Raw genomic sequence first — 24,668 nt, 5'->3', positions numbered from 1 at the left:
AATTCCAGCAATTCCTTATGCACTGCAGTGAACTCCAGGTTCTTATCCTGGGTATGCTACGTGATAGAAACAGAAAGAAAGAACCAGATGATTGATCTTTCTTTTACAAACTGAGCAATATAAAGAAAAATCTCCAACCATCAGTTCATTCTGAACAGGGGTAACACTGAAGAATCCACACAATTAGCCTTCAGCAGTTATCATACAGTGTAATGAAGGGACACTTCATACTTATGGAAAACCATGTCCTTTCACAAGCTTTTTCCCTTTACAACGCATCTGTGCACATGAGTGGCTTCTGGAGAAGCAGAGGAGCCGGCTGTGCCCATGATGTATCTGAAATGGACAGCAGTCACAGGAACCTCTTCAGAGGGAACGTAAAGGCTAGAGGAAAGCAAGGACACTTGCCGCAGGCAGGTTAGCAGAGTTGGTACTGCAAAGACTACTTTGCTAAGGTATTTCTAGTCCCTGTGCATTCAGAAAGTTAACATTCAGTCTAGTGCATTCAGAAACTGCACTTGCAGCTTCTTAGTGTGCATCTCCAACAGCCTTTCAGTTCAGATGAGGAGTGTGCTTTTGAAGCCTCTCCCCATCACCTCATTGTGTTTTTGTTTGCATCACAGAACGGTCTCAGAGCGCATGGACAGGATTCCTTTCTGATGAAACTTATATGGGAAGATGCATTCTCAGGCAACACGTAATCCACTCCAGCTGCAATAGGTTTCATGAGACGAGGTCTAAAGTCAACAAACAGACCAACCCAGAAATGGGTATAGTGTGGATCCTCTGTATCAAGCGCCCTGCTGCATACATCTGCTCCTTTTCTGCATGACTTAGTAAAGCAGACATGCTTTCAGTGTTCCAGGCTGGATATACTGAGTCTGTCCCAAGTTCACCTATGAATGAATCATAAACATTCTATGTACTGGGAAGCATGTATCAGTGTTAATAAAACCAGATATTGATACATCTCCAATAGACCTCCCTCTGGCTTGTGGGCAAGGCTAAGAATTTCTAATTCCCTTCTGTTGCACTGTGGATGTAAGAGGTAACACAGCGAGAAAACCTAGGGAAAAATCAGAAAAACCATTCCACTACTATGCAGCAAAACCCCACAATACAAATAGAGAGTATGAATGGTACAAAGTTCATGACATCATGGACCACTTACATAGTTTCATACTTCCTTTAAAATTAAAGGACAGCTTCGTACCAACAGACCTGCATGCTGGCATGTGGTAAAAGACCTGAGACAGTCACACACATAGGTCAACACTCAGTACTGGCAATTGCAGCAGAATTACGGTCAGTCTCACATACCCACTTGGTCTAGTGGTAAGGTGAAATGAAAAATGACTGTTACACACATGTTTATAAACATTCACTATTTCTTTCAGATAACCAAACACCCATTTCAGCCACCTACATTCAGAAGTGATAAATTTACTCTCTGCTTTGTGTTTGTCTGTAACAATAAATAACAAGCATGTGCCCCAAGGGCCTGGATTACACAAATCATTACCCTTGTCACCAGGTGGATGTCTGTCATTAGCTGTAGCTGAGCTGCTAGGAGATAAGGACAGAATTGAAAAAGTTATGTGAAAGTGATGCTCATGACAGAAGGAGTTATGCTATTTGATCCATGAAGGGAAGAACCATGGTTTCATGCAGCTATCTCAGCAGCCGCAAAGGGCTGACTAGGATATTGGGTTTACTCCCAGCTCCCCATGAGACTCCACATAGGCCAAATTGTGGACAAATAACACGTAGAGTTTGAAAGTTGAGCAGGCGCTAGGCTAAGTCTGTCTAAGGACTTAGAGCATCTGTGCTACTTTGAGCCAAGGGCTACAACTTTTCCAGCAATGAAAAACAGTCTTTAGTTTTGCTGCACAGAAAAGAAAACCACAGAATAGAGTCAAAAAGATACTGAAGGGTACTTCTGGTGTGACGTGAAGACTCGATTTAAATCCCATCCATTAGGGTTCAAACCAAACCATTTAGTTAACCCCATTGTGAAACCTAAAATTTATTGCAGATAAATGTATTAAAGGCTTTTCTACAGTCACAAAAAGAGAAATATAGTTGAAATGTGCACATAAGATATGTGTACATTTTCCCTATAGGGATAATAAATAAACTAAGTAACTACTTTTTTCCTAATTATTTGCATAATGGATAGGGTAATAGATGCAACTGCATTCACACCTGCAAATTACTCCTTAAAGCTTTTGCACATAAGGAGTGAACCATTTCTAAGCAGTCATATTCAATTAAACCACATGATCAACACTGCTTTATACTATAAAATACAGCATAGCATGATAGAAGCAAAGTAGATTTTACTGCCTTTTAACCCATGTATAGTGGAAATGTCAAGATCTGTAGGCCAACAGTGTTGTGCTAAAACAAGAGGGCTAAAAGGGCTCTTCTTGTACAAGTATTTCCCATGTTAGTCAGTAAAGATAAAATTCTCTTCACTATGACATCTGTATTGTCTTTGTTTCATATAGATCACATACTTAATCTCTTTTACAGCCTGATGCCCACCACACCTGTCAGAAGACCAACGACAGATGTTGATGTGAATGCAGTTTCCATATAAGAAGGACCACTTCCCGATAAACTACAGCTCATTCTCCATGCTCTGCCTTACTGACACAGGACTGTTTTACTATAAGCTTACCCTGCAGGCTCTACTCCCTCTTCCAGGAGCCAGTCTGCTTTGAAAGCCATTTTTCAGCCTGTTGCAATGTGACTCATGAACCTGCAGCTACAGTTCCCAGATGGTTAGGCAAAGCCAAAGCCCTTGCTATAGTCTTTAAGATCCACCAGCTCCAGGAGCACTGGGTATATAACAGCCGTGCGGAGCCATTTCTCCCATCTTCCTTGCAACGCACAAGGTGAGTGATAAAGTTGAATGTGCAAAGACACTTCAAGCTCCACCAGTAACCCTGATATTTATAGTCAGCCCTTAATAAGCGTGAATGACTCTGACTTCAACACTGATGCCACCTCTTCAGCTGCTTGAATACTTGAGGATACTCAGACTAAGGACTTTCTATTATCTTAATACAATCCTCAAACATGCCTGAATTACCACCACCTGCTAATTGAGAAGAGCCTAATTTCTCCTCCTCCATGTGTGAGACTTCAGACCTTTTCATGTCTGAGCATTGACAACCTGACAGTTTTGAACTTGCGTCACAAACCACTGACACAGCGAATGTGCCAATTTCAAGTCAACTCCCATAAAAACATAAACTGTTTGACATTTAATAAGCTTGTGTTTTCATAGAAATACAATGTGTTATAGATGGTTTGTTTCCATGATAACACATGGTTAGAAATGAAATGGAAATACTTTTCTCAACATTAAACACAGACACAAAAATCAGTTGCAACACAAACTAAACTCAAGACATTTAGGATTCACATTTACATTAAATAACCAATGAAGGGTCAAACGTATCAGTTAATAGAATTATTTTTACCTCTTTTAAAATTTGGAATAAAGATGGTTTTGGAAATTTAAAAGCACTAAAGGACACATGCGCTGCATTTCATAATGCAAAGTAGAGAGAGCTAACACATGGATGGGGTGGTTTGGGAGAACTGTATCACCCTGTGGCAAATGGTCCAAGAAGATTCTGGTTTCTTTTCTTTCTGAAGTTAACACCTGAATAATAGAGTGAAACCCAACTAAATACAGTATGCTGTACTGCTGTGGGCACAACGAAGAAGCTGTACTCCTCTGCAATGAACAGGATTTTCTGGCTCTAAAACCAAGGGCAGTTTTTCTACTGATTCCAGAAGATAGACAACTTCCCTCTTTTCTTCATGTCACTGCACCTGTCTTTGATCATCTCTTTTTTCTGATGGGAAAAGTCTCATGAGGGAAATCAAGAGTGCAACAATTAAAGTAGTGAAGACTTCATATAGAAAGTGAAGCCTTTGAAGAAAAGGGATGTTTTAATGAATGTATGTTATGTTCAGAGTATGGACAGCCTCAGATTTAAATTAGGAGTTGCTGTTACATGCAGATTCGTACAGGAAGTATCCTGGATATGCTTTTTTTGAAGGAGGCTAAGCACTTATGCTCTGATCTTGTAACCTGGGCATGCTTAGCTTGAAGCATGTAGGCAGCAATATGGTATGGCCTCACTGGAAGGTCCTCACTATGTCGGCACACCACTTCTAGGTAAATAATAACTACATCCCTTCCTCTTTCTTTTTGCTTCTCCTTTCCCTTTCCTTCTGTCTGTCTAAAGCTCTAAGAATAACAACAATCTTAATAGAAATATAAGCTCAAAACTATTTGGAAGCAAATGTGTAGCAGGCGCATAAACCCATCAAAGGGGATGTCCATTCAACTGTGCTCAGTGATTGCAAACTGGAAAACAGCAGAAGCTAAACACAGAAAAGACTAACTTGAGCTAAAACTATTTAAATAATCAATTAAAAACTTTTCTGGACTTATTACCCAGCAATTAACTAACCTAATAAATGGAATGGTTATTTTCGGTATGTCACTCAGAACTAGCGTACTGATTTTTATTCCCTCCCCCTTTTTTATTCATCTCCTTTGGGCATACTGTATTTGTACTTTGGTAATTTATCTATTTAGAAACAGAGCCTTTTTTTAATGACAGGTGCCTAGGAGAAAGATTTTTGCATGGGGATTATATACCAGTGCTATTAAATCATTTTGTATATGCAAGCCCAATCTGACACAACAGAACACAGATGTACTGGACTACCTGTACCCACCCACAATCCATTAGAAATAAATATGGAGATAGTCTATTGTTGCTTTTTACAGAACATATAGTAAAATGTAAATCACATTCATATGCTCAGCTTTGTGATTTCAAGACCAGAAACTCAATACCTTGAGTGAAGAAAATAAGCAGCTCCATGCAAGCCTTCCCAGTGTTGCACTTATCAGAATACACCACCATTTACTAGGCTGGACTTGTGGTCTAATTGCAGACTGAACCCCGGAGGGAGGAAAGCAGTCTATTTGCAAACCAAGGGATAGAAGCAACTCTCATATAACCTTTCATCCAATGTCAGTGAAAAGCAGCAAATTGACATGCACTAAAAAGAACTGTCTTGGCAAATGGGGATTCATTTCACAAAGAACATTTATAAGCTCACAAACTACTTGTTCCCAAGTCAAGGTTCTCTGTCTCTTTTCTAAGGTTCTCTGTTAGAAACGTCTGGGGATTTTCTGGTGACAACATTGTTTGCTTGTCAAAGATGAAATATTCCACAGGAACATACATTACTGCTTCACCAAGGACGTGATTTCATACTAAAATCTACTCCCAAAACAGCTGACAGTGAGGTGGTGAAGTCATGTTAACAGGACATTGGAATTTAAGCTTGAAGTACCTACCTGCCTTTTTCTAGGCCAGCTCTTAAAGTCGCACCACCACCACCACCCCATGTGAAGGACTACTCACCCTGCTCTGAGTTAAAAAGCGTTTTTCTTACCTTCCTCCTGAAAACTGGAGAGAAAACCCGAGTCTACTGCAGTGAAATATTTCTTTAAACATCAAAAGCTCTGTTTAACAGGAAACATATTTTCAGTCAGCTTTTAGTACCCTTATGTCATCAAGCAGCACATAAAACTGTCTTTTGGATGACCCCTTCCACTTGTACCTCAAAGACCATAGGTATGGAGTAAATTGGCAATATAGGGAGGGAAAAGGATAAACAGGTCAGAGAAAAAGAAATGTTAAAGAGTTTAAACAGGAAACCTGCCTTATCTGTAAAAGTTGTCTTTGCAGCCAGCAAACATCACACCTACATATCAGTTAGGTAACAGTAACAAAGATAAGGAAACAGTTCTTCAGACAAACACTGGTGGGAAGGATGGTTATCAACTGATGGCTATATCTAAAAGGAAATCACTAAATGGCTTTGGTCATATACTGGCTTTCTGAAACCAGAGGTTTCCCTGCCCGTGTTGCATAGAGATTAAATAAAGCCTAACTTGAATTTCCAGAAAACTGCAAGAACACCACTACTGTTGTGAGCTGGCTTTGAAGTCTGTAGTAAACACCTCAACAAAAAAAGAGAGAGGAAACTGCTTTGAGGGTGTGCCTAGTCTGTTGTACAGCAAGTCACACTGCTACAGCTCACAACTGATAGCTAGGTTATTAACCATAAACAAGAACCCATCATACACACAGGGAAAGCTAAGTCAGATAGCAAAAAGGTCTCACAACAGTTTTAGTTTTTTGCAGCAAAGTCATCATCCTCTTGTCAAGGCTTCCTCTTTAATTTACTCCTTATATTTTTTACTGTAACACTTTGAAGATCCAGTTCTATTTCCATTCAAGTAATGGATTTTACCATTAATGGCAGTAAGGTTAAGTAGCTTCCTCAAGTCCCACTTGCAATCCCTTAAAACCATTACTTCTGTTTAGGTGAGATCTATACCTTTGATAAAGCAAACAGCAAATCCAAACCCAGACAATACAGTAATTTAAGGCAAGGTGCCTGCGGTGGGGTTAAAGACCAAATCTAGGTAGTGTCTTAGAATAGCAAGAGATAAAGTAGCAAAGGATATTCACACTGGAATTCAAAGGTATTCAGAGTGGAGGATGTAATTTTGGTACTTAATGACTCCCTTCCTCCCTGTCTCATGTTGTGTGTATAAAACATACTTAGAAAAATGCTGTCAATACTGTGTTGCTTATTTCAATGTGTGCTAACCAGCACATCTGTAGATGCCAAGTAATATATATTTTAACTATGCTTTTAGGTGCACATACAGTTAATTAAAATAAAAGCACTATGGCATTACAGAAAAATTGTGTTTTGTTGCATCATGACAGTGCTACATTTCTTCTCCTGTTCTAAATTGAAATGCAATGATTAAAATACAGCAGGAAATTCAACTACTCCCCTACACTAAGCTAATACCATTTGCATAAGCAAATTGTTTGTGAGCATAGTTTAAGCAAGCAGATGTCCATCTTCCCACACCTTTTGCAAATCACAAGCGCAAATACAGATGGCATTTGGATGTACTCAGAAACTTCAACCGAAGTGTCTATTACTACCTTTTGATCCATGGAAACCCCAAGAATCACCTGAACGCCTACTTAATCATAACTTATACCTGGCAAGATTTGTGAAAAGCTTCTGCACTATTCTCTATGCCTCCCCCCCCAAGTTAACCACTGTATGCAAAGCATTTTGTCAATATAACTCGACACTATTCAACTGTTATGAAGAAAGTTGAATGTTAAGAAGTCTGAATGTGAAATTCCATCACGATTCTATTTAATTTTGGGTGAATCTGTTTCTGTTCCTACCAGTTTCCTACTAGTTCTTCAGGCCGACCCACACTGCCCTTCGAGGCGAGCATTAATTACTACAGTTCATCATGTTAGGAGACTTAGAAGGAGTAAAACTATGACGAACAAAATTGTTTTCAAAATAGGAGCTTTACAAATATCATCATCATATGGTCCTAAGATTAAGAACAAGCTATTCAGTTCTGAGTTAGAGTGACTACCTGATCTGCCATACGGAGCTGCCTTATATGTTGTCTGCATGAAACTGTGTTCCTGACTGGGGTCAACATTTACATAATTCCAGGTTGGTGTTCTTGGAGAAAGGCTGCAAAACTCCCAATATTTTTACAGTCCTAATAAGGTTAGCCATCAACATGCATTAAAAAGCCCTTTTTCAGGTTCAATAGTTGTTTCAGAACAGCGACTGCACAAGTCTAGCAATGCACTGTCAAATAAATGAGTCTATTAGGAATGATGGAATCAGTCCCTGGTTTCAAAATTCAGATAATAAAATATGCTTTTTTTGGTTCAGATGCCAACCTTGGAGAAGTCCATATGACTGAGCTTGCTTTAGAATCATTTTGTTAAAAGAAACAATGTCATGAAGCGAAATGAATGCGAGCATAAAGCTCCAAGGACAGAGTCCTCTCAATGTGTGAAAAAAGGTAGCAGTGATACGTTCATGGGAAAAAAACATTTACTTTGGGAAAACACCTTGACTATCAATCTTTGACCAAATGGACAACCAGGCCTGAAGATCATGTTTTAGTCTTAATTTTAATCCCAATCTTATCCTCACACTTTTCTCTATTTGGTAGAAATGCATTCAAAGAGACAAAGACTTAACCTTTCTCTAAAGACTGAGGCCACTGTAAGGAGCTGTTCAAATCAAAGTGACAGTTTTGCACAAGTCCTGCTTAGAAAGTGTAATTATCTCTTAGAAAATGCAAAGGATGTAGTCAAAAGGCTTCCAGTGTATTGGCATTTCTCTGTATGTATAGAGCTGCCTAGACTCAGACTATGCAGAGCCAAAATACTTGACCCACATATTAAAGAAGGTTGTGAGCAGTAATACTTCCTATTTGTTTTCACATTGTTTGCACTGAAAAACTACCCAGAATGAAGAAGCAGATTTGGAGAAGTCTCATCTGTCAGTTTTCTGCTGCCTAAGCCACTCAAACTGAAAAACCAGAAATTAACTTAATGACTTTGCCAAGTGTAACTTCTCCTGCTCTCAGCATTGGATTAAAGTCTTAGAGTGTGGAGAGTATCACATAGTTTGAAGCTTACACTCAGCCCATAACACAGTTCCCCTCTGTAACCAATAAGCAACCAAAAGCATGGATGCATCCAGAAGGCTAATATCAAACTGGAAACATTAGCTTCATGTAATAGCTGTGAAAGTTTTAAAGACAGAAGACATTAAAAGCAAAATAAGATGATAAAGTATGCTCTAAGGGCTGATCAAAGCATGTTTCATCCAGTATGAATCCTTAGAGCAGCTGCAATGGGATTCAGATCAGTCCTACACTTCCTCTGTCAGAGTGCTATTGCACAAGGCACGAGGGGTGTTCATGACTTAATTCAGTATTTCTAACAACAAGAAAATGGCTTTAGGAGTTAGTAGATAGAAAAGATAGGTGTATAAAAGGTGTAAGAACAACCTTTTAGGGAATTATAAGGCACTACTTGGGTATAAAAGAACACTACAGACATTCCCAATGTATTTACTGCCATGTCCACAAACAGTTTAAATTTACTTTTGAGTCACATCCACAATCTCTTAATATCCATCAACCCCACTGGTAGAATTTAGGTGTCTAATGTCAGAAACCTCCCCAGACACTTCATCATTCCTTAAAACATGGGCCTCCAAATAATGTTTTAAACATGAAAGAGAATGTCTCTGCCCATCTTGTATGCTTCCACAGGACAGACCAGAGTAAGAAATGAAGTGTGTGCAGAAATGGCACTTACTAATTTGTGATCTCAATTAATATGTATTAGAAGCATGTAAAGGGTTAGGACTTACTCCCAAACAAAGACCTCCAAAAATTTGAGACAGCTTCCTTTCCTCTGCCTTCCCTAATTGAGCTTGCTAGGAAACCATAATTTAGAATTATGTGAACTATAATCCAACACACACACATACATTTTAATACTGGATGATTAACATTTTGCAAATGCTTATCAGTCTTCATTTGCCAAAATGAATTTCCACCTGTTTGCTGTTTTTCACCTTGCTGTAGTCTGCGTTCTACTTTGCTACAAAGGCACAGAAAAACCTATCTTAAGGTATTTACCAGAAAACTCGCGTTAAATAAGCCCATAATTAATGGTTACAGCCAAAAGTCCCATGTAGCTAGAAGCTGCTCCATATATTCAGAACAGAACCAGAGAAGAGACCTGACATTAGCTTTGTGTGCAGCTAATAGACAGAGTTCCCCACGGGACTTCCAGGGCAGTGCATTTAATTGCCTGTTCTATCAGCCTTATAGAAAATGTTCCTTCCAACTGTGCCAAAGGCTTGAGGCCCAGGCAGAGGTCAAGCTTTTGGGGAGCTAATAGAAGATTAGGGGCAACAGATTTCTCTCACCTCTGACCAGTTATTCTGTGAGGGCATAAAACATGCATTAATGAGAAGTTCTCCCAATGTTTTCCCCACAGCTGCTTCCACATGGACAAAGGGCCAGTCTCTCTCACAAATACCAGAACTTTGACCAGAGAAAATGTTTCTCTGCTGTAGACCTACCATGAAGAACCAGGGCATTCAGATTTCCACCCGTACCCCTGGAGTCACACAGTTACCCGCAGCACTCTTACCCTGTGTACTCTTTCTCCCAAGCCAGGCAGGAACATTTTCTGATTTTAAACACAGAATCATAGAATAGTTAGGGTTGGAAAGGACCTTAAGATCATCTAGTTCCAATCCCCCTGCCATGGGCAGGGACACCTCACACTAAACCATGTCACCCAAGGCTCTGTCCAACCTGGCCTTGAACACTGCCAGGGATGGAGCATGCTCAACCTCCCTGGGCAACCCATTCCAGTGCCTCACCACCCTTACAGTAAAGAACTTCTTCCTTATATCCAATCTAAACTTCCCCTGTTTAAGTTTTAACCCATATTTCCTCCCCTCATTATTTGGCAATGCCTTCATCTTTGCCCCTGGACTCAAGAACTTGGCCACCACATCAAGAAGGCAACATTCATTCTCACTCAGTCAAACAAGTGACTGGCATAGCATTTTGTGTGGCAGGGAATAACACTGATCCATTGATGATGCTGGCATCCAAAACAAACTTTTTAGAGGGATGGCTTCAAAGTAGAATTAAAGACACAAAATTGAGCTGTTAATGAAGAGGTTTTCTTTGGCTCACTAGAAAATAAAATAAAATTAAAAGAAATAAATCAAGTGTAGCAGTAGTTCAGTAAAAGTTTTGAACAGAATAAAAGCCCTACATAGTTGTCTTCAGATTCTTCACCAGGGCAAACAGTGCTTCAAGGACAAGTAGGAAAGTAGCTGCTATTTGAGGCAACTTCATTATAAAATCATTTTTAATAAGCAATCTGAACAAAGAGAGGGAGTGCTCTTGCAGAGAAGCCCCCAAGGGATCTTAATGCTGCCCAGTAAAGTTATTAGGAGGTTACACACAGGGGACCAAACAGCTATTTTATTGGCCTCAGGGGATAGGGTTTAGATTTCACCTGTTCTCTTAAGGCCTTGGTGCTAACAGCAGATCCTGTTAACCATCAGTTTTCTGCAGGCTCCTATTTTGTGAGGGAAAAGTATCCTTTAGTTACTGTAGCTGGCACACAAAACACATGAGGTGAAGTAGAGAGCACAATGCACAGTAGGCATACTAAGTAATTAGAAATCAGATCAGAAAACAAACAAACAAATAAAAAATCACAGTTATTTTTCCTTTAATGAAATCAAGTAAAATAACAGACTTCAAGAAATCTTTAGCAGCGGCTATTAATGTGGGAAGTAAAACCAGAGAAATAGGGATGTCCAGGTTCTGGATTCAATTAAGCTGCAAACCTTACTAAGCTTGTAGAACTCTGAAGATCAGTTTTAGGATGTTTGGACATCTAAGAGCTGCCTTCTGCCCCAAATTAGCCTCTTTGACATGATTTCAGAATGGGTCTTTGTTCTGGGTAGCTTTAAGAGTGTGCCTATGTGGATAGAACAAGACAGTCCCTTTCTTGGCTAGTTGGGCTGCAGCAGCAGTGAAGATACAGCACTCCAAGCTCCAACTAATGGAGGTACCTACTGACAAGTAATTTTATGAAAAATTACTCTAGATACTCCTTTGGTAAATCATGAGGAGCAACATGAAACAAAAGGCAACTAAAAGTTACAAAAGAGACTTAACCTACATAGAAGTTGGGTATAAGTATTTTCGGTTAAATGTGGACATATCTTGGATTATGAAAATATAAAATATACAGTGTTGAATGGGATACCCAAGTACATCTATCTGCATTACAAGCAAACAAGGATGAACACAATTAGTTCATGGATCGCTAATAGTGGCTTTCCCACTTCCGTACCTATCATACACAAGCTCCAAAGCACAACTGCCAGACACCCTTTCTGCCAGGACTGCAAGTTACCGGGCAGTGACACGAAATAAAGAACCAAGTGTCAAAAGCTGGGGTAGCTCAGGGAGTAGGTGTGAGAAGGTTAGCTGCCCTAGCTTAGTTCTCCCTTGGAAGCAATGCCAAGTATTCTATGCCTATATGCTTGAGATGAAGCTGAACTAAAACCTGTGGTTTTTCTATCTGAAAAATGTTAGGCAAGCAAATAACTGAATGTACCTGGGCCTCTATGCAGATACAAACTTCAGCTATGACATAAAACTCCATAGAAGCTTCTGTGATTCATTACAATTCAAATAACAAGAGAAAGAAGGTTCCATTACATCATGGGTTCATTACAATATTAACTTTCCGGATGCATCCACAGGAAACCACCCCTTATTCTGGTAAGGCAGTCGAGTCAAATTCAATCAAGAAAGTCAGTGCCCAGGATATAAAAATGATCTGGAGAAAAATAAGGTGATCTATTTGTGTGATAATTCTGAGTCACTAGTGGTCTGGTAGAGGCCATCAATCTCATTGCATGAAGTACTGCAAGATTTAGATCTAAGATGCCAGAAATGAAATACTACACAGTAGATAAGATAGGATTTGGCCTCTACCATCTGACTTGGCTAGACTAGAGGCTATGTAAGGGGATGGTTAACCTAACAAATTACCATATGAGCCTGAGAGAGGATACTTCTACAGACAGAAGCATGAAGTTTTACTTCAAAAGCCTCATTAACCTACTGAGGGAAAAACTGCATTCTGGGGTAGACAAACTTTATTCCCTTAGTGCAGCTTGGAAGAGTATTACACTCCTGGCTTATAATGGCAGGTTTTGTAATGCTCAACTTCTGATAAAGATGGGATACAGAGAAGCAGTAATGTAAAAGTAAGATGTAATGAAACAGAATACTTGAATAAAATTGGTTTTATCAAGAATACTGAAGCTCTCTCAGGTTTTACTTAGCTAGATACGTTATGAAAAACCTGTATTTCTTCAGCACTACTTTGAACGTGTAAAAATAGTCAGCTATTTGACTCTGAAATGACTCAAGCACCTATCAACAGGCCACTAGTTCTATTTCAGATGACAGAGCACTTTGTCACAGACTAATGCCAAGTGTGCGTGTGTGGGACATATACCCCACATCTCTAACAATAAAACCAGGACTAAGTAGTGGAGACAGACCTCCACTGAGTTTGAAACCCATACAATTAAAATGGATTTTCAGATGAAATCTGAAAAGATTAATCGGATATTTGAAATGCATAATGTACCAGACCTTCTGGCATTATACTCCCCTGATTAAGTCAAAAGGTCATTAGGCATAAGTGCTAGTTTACAGTCAGTCAACACCCTCACATGCCATACATCATAAGCTTGGCATAAAACGACTTAATCTGTATTTCTAAACAGTAGTGCAGACAACGTCTACACACTTCAAAATGGCTTTGTGAATGTTTTTTGACATTTCTTTGCAGAAATCCTTCTCTATGTAACTTAATCTGGATGTGTTATACACACTGATAGAGTGATAGGCAAACTCTAGATCGATTTGAAACAGAAAAAAATCTCTCCTTGTCATTTGTAGTTGTTAACAACTCAGATCTGAGTTGTAATTTTTTGCATTGAGGTGTTTATATAATTCCTTCCCCCCCGTCCCCTCCCCAAGCCATTCCAAAACTCTGCATTTTGATGCCTACTTCTTCTATTCAATAATAAAAAAATTCTATCTGAAATGCCAAAGATGCACAATTTACATTAATTCCTGCTCTATGAGAATTTGTCAAAACAGGAATGAGTTCTAAAAGAACTTCCACAAAAATTGAAGGAAACCTCATACATATTTGCTAGCAAACACAGTCTGCGTTTTCATCATGCCAATTACAGCATATTGCTCCTTCTATTTTAATCCTTCCTTAATGGACAAGCTTATCTTCCCATTATTCAGAGAACTTTTTTGTTCATGCTTCAGCAATTGCATGACAACTGATTAACAAATCAGGGAACTGTTCTTTGACAGTTCTCTTAGAATTGCACAGAGCTCTCAACACAGAGGACACTGGGACCCTAATTTCTGCCTTGACTAAATTAAATGCCATATGTGGTGAACAGCAGCTAATCGACTAACACAGTTGATGAATACACCTTTTTTTCCATCATAAGCCTCAAAACCAGCATCTACCAAGATACATGCTGCCAACATTTTATCAAGCTGCCATGGCTTCAGAGTGTATTGCCTTCATTCTTTAGGTCTGTGGTTACTATTTAATCTTCCCTACAAAAAGTATCAAACACTGGAACTGGCTAGCAGGTCAGTACATGGCACTGCTCTATCCCATACATAGGGTGATTTCAGCTGATGTTCAGGTGGAGTACAGTCATTAGCCTCTGTACAAGAGAGGCCCAAGACTGCGCTAGTGTAAATACCAAATTACTTACCACCTCTAGAGAGGGTGGTCGCTCCAGGCCAGGGTTGAGCTCATGGGCAAGGCTGTGCAAGGAAGCTGTCTGTACAATGCCTGGCCTGCGGATATACAGAGGACTTCAGTCTCCTGTACTGTCAATCTCAGTCAGCATGAGCTCAAATACTCCCCCAAAACGTAAGGGCCAAATACTGCCCTCAGATGCCTACCGTTAAGTCCAACAGAAACCACATATGCATTCAGCTGAAGAGGATATCTGACCTTACAAACACATTAAGCATCAAGCCCACCTAAGGAGAGAAGGACCACCGTGCTCTGAAAGTATGTGACATTTAACATTTACTTCAAGTGTCACACAAACCTTCTCATTTGAAATTCTTAAAGAAACTGCATTTTGTATCACTATATGTTGAGAATTCATCCTCTCAAGTCAGATTTTTCATTACATGACAATTTTAAAACTGGGAATGAAATAATAATGAAATAAATGTAAAACACTTCATGACACCACTTTAAACCTAGAAGCTGCAGTGAACATACTTCAAATCGTAACCCTCTTACAGTGTGTGTATCTTTGTAAATTCTGTGCAGCCTACTTCCTGTTTTGTTAGAGGGCTTTTAGACTAATAGCCTCAGCTTTAACCCACTCCTATTTCAATCCTGGGCAAATTCAGTTTCTGCGCTACAAGATTTCCGAACCTCCACAGTATCCAAAGAATCTCAACACATCTCCTGCAGCTACAAATGGTAACATTTTTTCCTGGAATCGTGCTTTTAACTCACTGCAGAGTAGATGAGAGTTGATCCCCAATAGTGATGTCTTTGAAGAAGATTCCAAGTAAGTGTACACATAAGCAAATGCACGCATCCACATCCATTTCCAAGGTTGCCATTCACGAGGAATGTTTGTTTATGGTTGAGAGCCAAACAATAACCTCTTCATTTTCATCAAGAGCTCCTTATGCACAAGCACAGAAGGATTTACCTTACAGATTAATGCATAGGAAGGATAGAAGACTCAATTCATTTGTACTTGAATCATACTGCATCTTTAACAGCCATAAAAATACACCCATTCTCCTCACCTGCATTTTCTGGACGTGTTACTTAGCAGCTAGCTGTAGAGTATACATACAGGAATACAGAATTCTGCCTTTCTTCACAACTTTTTCTGCACTCTTAACTCATGCGAATGCACACATACATGTGCATACACACACACACACACACACACACACACATTGTATATGCATTTTGAGAATGTTGCAGGTGAGGACTGAAACTGCTCTGAAGTGGAAAACCCACCAGAACATTTAAAATGGAGCCTTATCAGGCCAGACCAACACCCAACACACCAACACCTAATAGTCACTGCACAGCCTAACATCAATTCCGTTTGTAAGAGAAGGCCAAAGCAAAAGGTGCTACTTACATGTATGAGTCTTCTTCGTTACAGAAATACCTGTAGGGAAGAAATGATACTGACATTAGCAAAATGACCACTGAGCATCTTTTGACATGTATTTCACCATTATTTGATTTCAGATACACAGTGACCACTACAAAAGCAGAATTAAAATTGCCATAATTTGTACATTAGGGGTGGGAGGATCTCCCTATTTTGCCTTCAGACTTTAATGGTATATTCTCTCTTTACATCTCATCAATAAACGTTTCAACATGTGTTGCTTAAATTTTGTTACTGGAACACGTATCTACATGGTGCTGCTGGTTTAAAACTGAAGCTGATGCAAACAGAAGATACCAACATTACAGAAGCCCCCTTTTGTTTTTTGCATGGTGAACATTCTTCCCACACTCATATTTACTTGTGCACATTAAGCTATCCAGACAGAACAAATCTGAGCAGTACAACAATTCATTTGCTATGTTACTGAGTTCAAGTAGTTCCTTGACTGCAAGCTGTAGCTTATGCTCATTAAAACCAAATGAGCAGATCTCTCAATGTATTACTTGCCGTAATTCCAACCCAGATGCAAATATCCCCAAGCTGTTAAATACATACTTTCTGAAGTATTAAAGATGTTTTGATGCTAGACAGGCATGTAGTGGCAATCACCAGTGATGGTCCAGTGCCAGGGAAATTTGAGAGGAATTTTAAGGAAAGCAACAGAGTGAACAGAATGAGGCAAAATTCATAATACCAAAGATAAAATTAACTCTGTTAAATGTCATCGCAATTCATGCTTGAATTCAAACAATATTGTCTCCACTTTAGTACATAACTGGCGCTGTATTTGGACCCCTCAGTATTTAAGCTTCACTCTCCTTAGGGAGAATTTTATGAGAAGAGAAAGAAGTTACTGGAAGCAGTACAAGTATTTGAAATATTTCATTTGTGATCAAGGGCTGTAATGAAATATTGGAATTGGAACTGTTTGGCTTGTTATTCACAGAAGGCGGAGAGACTTGAATCTCCTTAGCTACCCTATTTCTTTAACTGCCTCTTCCAAAATCAAATTACTATGGAAATAGGTAGGCTTTTATTTCAGAGTTATTTGTTGCGGAACATCTCAGGGAGGCAGCAGGTTATGATAATGCAGAAAAATATAGATACCTTATTGGCAAATTCAGAGCTAACTTCCAAAGCCAACAGTTTTCAAACTCATCACGGTTTTGGTAGATAAATCCACATAAATCCACAATGCCAACCCCAAATATATAGCTATCAAGTTTGACATAAATGTCTTTAATTTAATTGCACTTGTGTTGCTATTAGTCTTCTGGTTTTGAACCATTAGGCTCTAGAGATGTGAGCTCTGAAACCTTTCTTTTCCCTGAAAAGCTGAGAGGCTGCAGGATTCAGGAGGAGAAGTTCTGAGCAGTTCTTTTGAGGAATTCTGTAAATGTGACACACTAGTCAGCAATTTACAACAGTCACAAGTCTAGAACTTGGTTAAGTATGTGTATTGACTGAAATTGAAAGGTCCTAGCCAAATCTGTGTGTTCCTCATGCTAGGAATGTGGGTTGCAGCCTCAAACTGTAAAGCCAGGGTAAGCAATAAAAAAGAGGAAAACATGCATATCAAAAAATAAAACCTTTTAGTTATGGAAGTAGGTACGACAGGGGGCAAAGGCAGCCTTTACATTTGTATTTTGTAAGTGCCAGCATTCTCACATCTTCATTCCAGTCCCATCATTACTGGCTGGCTCAGGCCAGCTGCAGGTGCCAGGGAGGTGAGTGCTAATATAGGGACCATAGCTTAGGGAAAGAAAAGGGACAGGGTGAGAAGCAGCAGAGACTGCAGTATCTATGTCAAAATGCACTAGCAGTATTTTGTGCAGGCTTTGGTATGAGTGCAAAAAACCCGCTCTCTGGGTTCCTCTGAAGGTCTGCCTTACCCTCTGAATTCAAGTTACAGCTGTCATCAGAACATTTGCTCTTCCACCAAGGAAGAACATTTTTGCTGCTGTTTGACTTCCTCAATGACCACCGAACGGCACGTACAGTTCCCGACAATCTCCATCATCCTGAACTGTCCTAACGTCCCCTTGGCAGAAGTACTCGACCCAGCTCCTACAATTTTAAGTCTGTTTTATGGAATGGGAAATGCAAAGAAAGGTCTTAAATCTGAACACCATTTGCAAAACTTCCTCTCCCAACACTAGTGCTAATAAATGGATACATCAGTGCTCTTTCAGCATTATGGGAGCCATATGTGTATTTTTCTCAGAAAATAATGCTTTCTGTAAAATCACTTTGAACATAAAGTGCTTATGCTGTCACTTCCGATTACTCACAGCCTCTTCACAACGGGATTTGCCACAGCACAAAACAGACTTAGTTGTATTTGCTGACTGAGGGCTACTTCCCTCTGATACACAAAACAGTGATGGGAATATTAGTGTTTCTATTTTTCTACCTAATTTTCTCTGTATGACATGGGTGGTGGGTTTTTCTAATCAGATGTTTCCATAATAATTACCGATTACCATCTGGTAAGGCCTTTTAGCTGGTTTACGCAGATATTTTTAGATAACCTTTTAAAACAACAGCTATGGGGGGCGGGGGTATGGGGGGTTGTGTCTTCATAATCACATTGGTAGCCGCAGTGAATCTGAAGTATTTTGCTTTGAACAGTGGTTTTACAGTTACTGACTGAAGTCTGGTGGGACAAGGATAAGCACTGCTAGTGAGTTCAACCCGTTTAGATTTAAATTAATCAGGAATCCTTACTTAGGTTAAAATGAGTAGGGAATTTTTCAGAAGCCTTTCCTTTACATCAGTAACTGTACGTGACTAGAAAAGCTGAGCAAAAAATGTACCAGCAAATCCAAACAATTACTTAGGTTAGATACATTAGAACCAATGCTTTAAATATAAATGTTAAATACGCAACAAATTCCTACATCATTGCGATCAGTTCTAATGCAGGAAGGCAGTGACTTTGCTATTCAGCATTTAAGAACTGTAACTAATCTCCTAAAAATGAGTGTATTATGGGGAAAAAAACCCAGAGTTGGTCTGAAAACTACTTAGTGTAAAAAAGGGGAGTTACAGATGTTCAGCTCTCTCTGGGCCAGTGCTAAATCCCATTTGCATATATGTTTGAAGGCCTTTCCTCTGAGCTGCATCCTACAAGCCTTACCCAGATTTCATCTGAAATCAAAAGGATCCTGAGAAATTAATTTTGCCAGTCCAACATACTTCGGTACTTTTCTTCACAGGACCAGGCATTATTAACTGGGATTGCTCTCACTTTATTCCTGGGACTGAACCTTCAGCGTATATAGATGTGATTATGTCTATTCCACAATAAAACCTAGGTGTAACACATTACTGCCAAAGATTTCTTTCTTTTCAAGAAGTGGAGCACAAAGAACCCAGTGACTCCTTTCAAAATGTGACTTAATGTGAATTCTTATTTTTTATGGGCTTAATTTCAAAATGCAACAGACTGATCTGTGAACCACTTGCCACTCGGCACTATCCTAACCAGCCAGCTTTCCATTCTCCTTTAGCAACTAAGAGAAAAGAAATAGAGGATGAAACAACCCTAACTTCAGTGTTGCTAATACAGAAAGACTTCCTGACTTAACCAACCGGACTTCAAAGTAAAGCAAAGGAAATGTCATTAAAATACCACAGTATATCACTGCCATGGTTATCAGTGAGTGAAAGTTTCAGTATTACAGTTATCAGAGAATTGATCACTTCAGCAGTGCAGTTTGACATTCCTGATCAACACCATATCTTGAACAAATTAACTTCTTTGACTTTTCATAGTTGCTATGAAACATTCTTTGCAACAACAATCGTTTGGGGTTTTTTAAACAGCATTCATACACCATTCCCTTTCCCCCTCCCACTAACAATATGTAATTTGCCATGATGGGTGGTATTTACAAAAATAGCATTCTGGACGCAATGAACTTTGAAAAGAGTATCTACCATCAGAGACAGGATCTTCTTTTGCAGGCAGTTAGCCTGAGTGACCTTCACTAGCCAGCTTCAAATAGAGAGAACAATGTCTTCAAGTACAAAAAGAGACTCAGATATTTTATACATCATAAGCCATTTCTCACAGTTGCCCATCCAAATAAAGAAGCATAATGAAACACTGCTTACTCTGTGAACCCAGATCCCTGCTGCTGTTATACAGTTGTCAGCTTCCCTTTTTCAAGGGGAAAACATACTCTGATGTACAGAAAGATAAGTAAAAAGTCCCTGTCTAGCAGAATACATTACTCTGCAAAACATCAAAGGAGGATATTCTGGAGTGCAATTTTCTTAAACCTCCAAAAAACCTCTTCCTTGGAAGTTTGTGTGGATAAACGCATGCACCACTTGCAAAGCTCATAACTGATCGCCAGCACTTCTATTAAGCACCACTGTTTTCCTTTGCTTTCCTTTTTGTGCCCAAACTGGGGCTGATGACAGTATATCTAGCCAAATGATACATGCATATCATACTTTGGTCACATAGGTGTGCCTATCAACATATATTTTTATCTTTTTACTTTCTCCTACTCTCCCCTAAGCCAGCATTATGGCTCTCGCATGTTTGGGAACTCGATGGATTGGAAATCTTGGGGGAAAAAGAAGTTCAAATTTTAAAGTGTAAGCCTCCTGCCTCACTTATTGTGTTAAATCAGAAAGAAAATGGATTACAAGCTTGGATCCCACTGTGCTTCATCCTGTCACTCCACTGCTTTTTTACTCTGCCACTACACAAAGCCAGCAATTAAGGTGGAAGATTACATGTAACACCGGGGCACTTGCAGAGAACCTACCAAAGCAGAATAATAGATTTAAGTGTATTCACAAAGGAGTTTGCTCTTTCAGAAACCTCAGCAATGGTTTTTACACAAGTCTGTGAGGATCTCTGGCTTGAAGGAATTCTGTGAGCTTTGTAGGCCATTGTTTATGGTGACTAAGGTAGAAACAACATACACGCAACTGTTGTAAATACAACTGCAGCGAGTTTAACCAAATGAAATGATGTTACAAACCAGAGCCCTTGTCTAGGACAGAAGAGCTGTTTGCGATGATCAGCACTGAAAGTGCTCCAAGTAATTTTAGTATATTGTTTCAAACACTGTTAATGGACACTAATGCTTCTAGCTCACCCAAAAGAGGAATAAATTATGTGCTAGAATAACAAGGAAACAAGGACAACATCTACTCAGCATGCAGGAACAAGGAAACTTCCCATAATTACTAAAGGATCGGGAAAAAAGATGATGTTTAAAAAAATGAAACAAAACCAAAACCAACAAAAAAGCCCTCAAATACGATGACCATATTTTTTAAGTAGAATATTCCAGTTTTTCCCAGACTTGTTCACAGCTTTTCCTGAAAAGGAAACAGCTCATCATGCAGAACAAGCATTTTTTCAGTGGTTCTAGATCATTCTTGTGTTCTCAAATCCAGAAGCACACAATAAAGCCCCAGTAATCAAGTGTGACCTAATCGCTTCAGCACTGAAAAACCCAACATGGCTCTCCAGAGATTCACAGCTGCTTCTTAGGCCTAAATCCTATCAGAGCATTATTCAACTTTGGGCTTTTGTTGTTGGTTAGATTACAGGTTTTAGGGTAGGAGAAATGAAATGGAGAATCTTCATTAAATAGCCACTATGTTCTTATGTGATAAATGACACAACAGAACATAGGGCCAGAGAGCGGGCTAAATGTCCATGCTACACCTGTACAGAATGTCATAAAAAGTCAAATATGTTTCTTAAGAAACAGTGCTTTCCATTTGTCTTGGTCTCACCATACTTACACTTTGCAGTCTATTTCCAGAACTGTAGGGACTTGTTTGGATTGATGCAACTTTGTGCATGTGGCTGGATTCTGCCAATGCAACTGTTTTGCTCTGCAATAATATACTGAAATCCTCACTTTGTGGTTTGCTCGGTCAATTGTATAACTAATGGTCATTAAAAGAAAACTACTTCATGGTTTTCCTATGAAGACTCGTGCTGAAAATACACTCTTATACACAGTCCTAATTGTCACAGACTTCCTCAGTATTGTAGATTTACTTAAACTGGGAGCCTTACTGCAGGTCACTGTTTACACAGCTTTGACAGTGGCAGGAGCACGTTGCCACGAGGATGGCAGACATTGCCACTGTACGCACTACGCTTTCTCCTCTCTGTGACATTCAAAGAACAGTCTCTCCTTCAGCTGAAAGCTCTGTCCTATCAGCATACTAATGGGAACAATTTTCACTAGGTATACAGGCAAGCAGCTCTGTAAGGTGTGTAGTATCCAGAGGGGAATCAATCCTCACAGCTGGCTCTCCTGACCATTTGATTCATTCACTGTAGTTCTACTACTGCCTTTCTACTTAGTGTCATCTTGGACAAAGAAAATAACCCTGCAGCTGGAAACCATTAAACAAGTAGCACCATCTTTGCAAACCCCCTGCTTGCAATAGGAGCTGTTGATAAAAAGTGGTTGATACAGGGAGGAGTTAACCAGCACCATTTGCAAAAGCAGCAAGTTTGGTATGTGCATGTCACACACGCCTGTGTGCTGGACACCTCCTGGGCCATACATTGCACGGGTAGTGGTACAGCTTCCATCCTCCAGTTTGAAGCACGAAATTGCATTGTACTTGGCTGCTCCCCCAGACCTACCATATCAGACACCTCACACCAAGAATACTTCAGAAGCAATTTTAGTTAAACATTGCACTCCGCATTCTTATGATGCAGACCTTACAATGCAGACTTTCAGACTGCCTCGTTCAAGACTACTGACAACATTTAAAAGCATGAGCCAGGTCTCTGAGAGTTCATGGTATTTTCAGAAAATCCAGAAAATTATCAGACTACAAAGAGAGGATGGGACATACGTGCTGTATGTTAGCTCAAGCCAACCACTTCCAGTCATTGCTCCAGGTGCATGGAAATCTAACTGTCCTTAGAGAAAACTGAAAATCTCAGAGAGGCCCAAGAGCCGCAGTATTGCCTGATACAGCAACCACAAGGCTGCAGCAGTCCTGGTTATATCAATTCTCACCTAGAGGCAGTCCTTCGAGATGGGAGATAAGAGAAGCCTCAATGCCCCAGTTCTGTGCCTTCAGGCAGTTAGAACTATGGTGTGAACATGTTCACACAGGCTGCCAAATCTCTCACCTATGTAAACCAAAATGAGCTAAAACCAAACACCTACCAAATGTATAGCTGTAGTCCTTGTTACTGGCATGTTGTGCAGTAGAAATTTATCATTTAAGAATATTGCAAAGTTAAAAACATTGGGTTATGATTTAAAATGATCTGATGACTATTCTTACGTCAGGGAAGGGAAAATAATGAGCTTCTATTTAGAGAAAATTTAAGAAATAATTGTGGATTATTTCTCTTCTTTTTCTACGCTATAATACCTTTCACTAAAATCTGTTGTATTCAAGAATATATTTGTTCATCTTCTATACTTTCACTGACACTGCAGGAGACAACCAATGAAATCCTTTCAATATTTCTATGACCAGAAGAAAAACTGTTCATGAGTTGTCCATAAGTAGAACATGACCATAAAACTCTGGAAGCTGTGGACATTCATAAACCACAACAAAATACCTCCAAAAGAATAACATTTCGTTAAATCCGGAGTTAACTAAAACCATGTCCAGTGAACGTTGGTGCTGCAGTGGGCTACCTGCCTTTACATACAGTGTTTGCATCAACAGATTTAATCATTTAAGATGCAGGCTTCCAGCATTCAGCAATACAAGTAACAAATACCCACCAAGCACAGAACCCAGCCTTGTTGAGCATTAAGCCATTTCTAGGATCTTGTACAGCATGGGGGAAGGACACTACCAAGTGATTTATCAGCCCCATTTGCTCTGACACACCAGTCGCTCTGGGAGATCTCTGATCCAAATATAGCCACAGTGAAGTCCAGGGTAACTTTTGAGAACAGGCAGGAATATCGCACAAGGTGATAATGCTGGCAAGCTGCAAGCACTTTTTTTTCCTTTTATCAATTCCTTCTCTAACTGACAATCAACCTGCATGATCTCACTTTGCCAAGTAACTGTGTGACCGGCTATGCATAGAGTTGTACTGTTTATGAGAGGCAAGGAGTTTAGTCAAAACGATTACTTTCAGGTAAGCCCCCAAATGCTCAGATTTATCCCACACCAAAAAGCAGGCATCTCCACCATGGGTATTTCTTGTGTTCTCCTTGCTGTTACTGGGTTGGCTTTTTTGCAGTACTTCACATCCTCAAGCTAGAGCTTATATAGCCTCAGAAACCAAACACTATCTGCAGTTTACAACAAAGAAACAGAAGCTAAGTACACGTAACTACAAGTCATGCATTTATAAACTGGGTTGCCTGGCTCATAGCAGCGATCTCAATTCAAAAGCTCTCCAAGCAAGGATTTTCTCACCGCATCTTTCACAGCAGTTCATGACTTCATCAAGATGACTGAGATATCACAAGATAAGCAGTATAACACGTTTGAGGACCAGAATTTTAAAGCTGCATCTCATGCTGCAACCCACATATTTTTAGAAATTAAATTTGGACCTCCATTCTGAAAGCTTTTCATGAAATGCTAAGGTTACATTATTATATGCATCTGTGCCAAGATCTCACCATCAATACATAGAAACTAAAGATTTCCTAAAGGTTTTCCAAACCATCCTATAGAATTGAGGGGATAATTCCACACCGACTATAGAGAACTCAGTGTTGCTTGAGGATTCCTACAGGATTTCAAATGACAGCTGTTTCACAAGGTAGTTATTTTTCTGCCATGCAAGCCCTTTCAAAATCATGAAGGAAGTTTGTCAGGCTGACTGAAGGCCTTAGTTCAGCCCAATGACTTCAATTTACTTAACACCTTCGATG

General features: G+C 39.6%; 1 protein-coding gene across 2 annotated transcripts in view; it reads right to left on the bottom strand.

The window, feature by feature from the left end:
* The window catches only part of RORA (RAR related orphan receptor A), a 348,414-nt gene that overhangs the window by 92,394 nt on the left and 231,352 nt on the right, over positions 1 to 24,668 (bottom strand). For both annotated transcript variants that reach the window (XM_062626390.1, XM_062626362.1), the window contains exon 2: positions 15,763 to 15,792. In XM_062626390.1, the coding sequence (XP_062482374.1) occupies positions 15,763 to 15,792 (30 nt within the window). The remainder of the gene's footprint in view (positions 1 to 15,762; positions 15,793 to 24,668) is intronic.

The sequence above is a fragment of the Pezoporus occidentalis genome, unplaced genomic scaffold, assembly GCF_034315485.1.
Source record: "Pezoporus occidentalis ecotype Australia unplaced genomic scaffold, CSIRO_AGI_Poc_V1 ctg11, whole genome shotgun sequence".
Lineage (NCBI taxonomy): Eukaryota > Metazoa > Chordata > Aves > Psittaciformes > Psittacidae > Pezoporus > Pezoporus occidentalis.
Note: the sequence above shows the minus strand (reverse complement) of the source record. Positions and strands in the feature narration are given on the sequence as shown.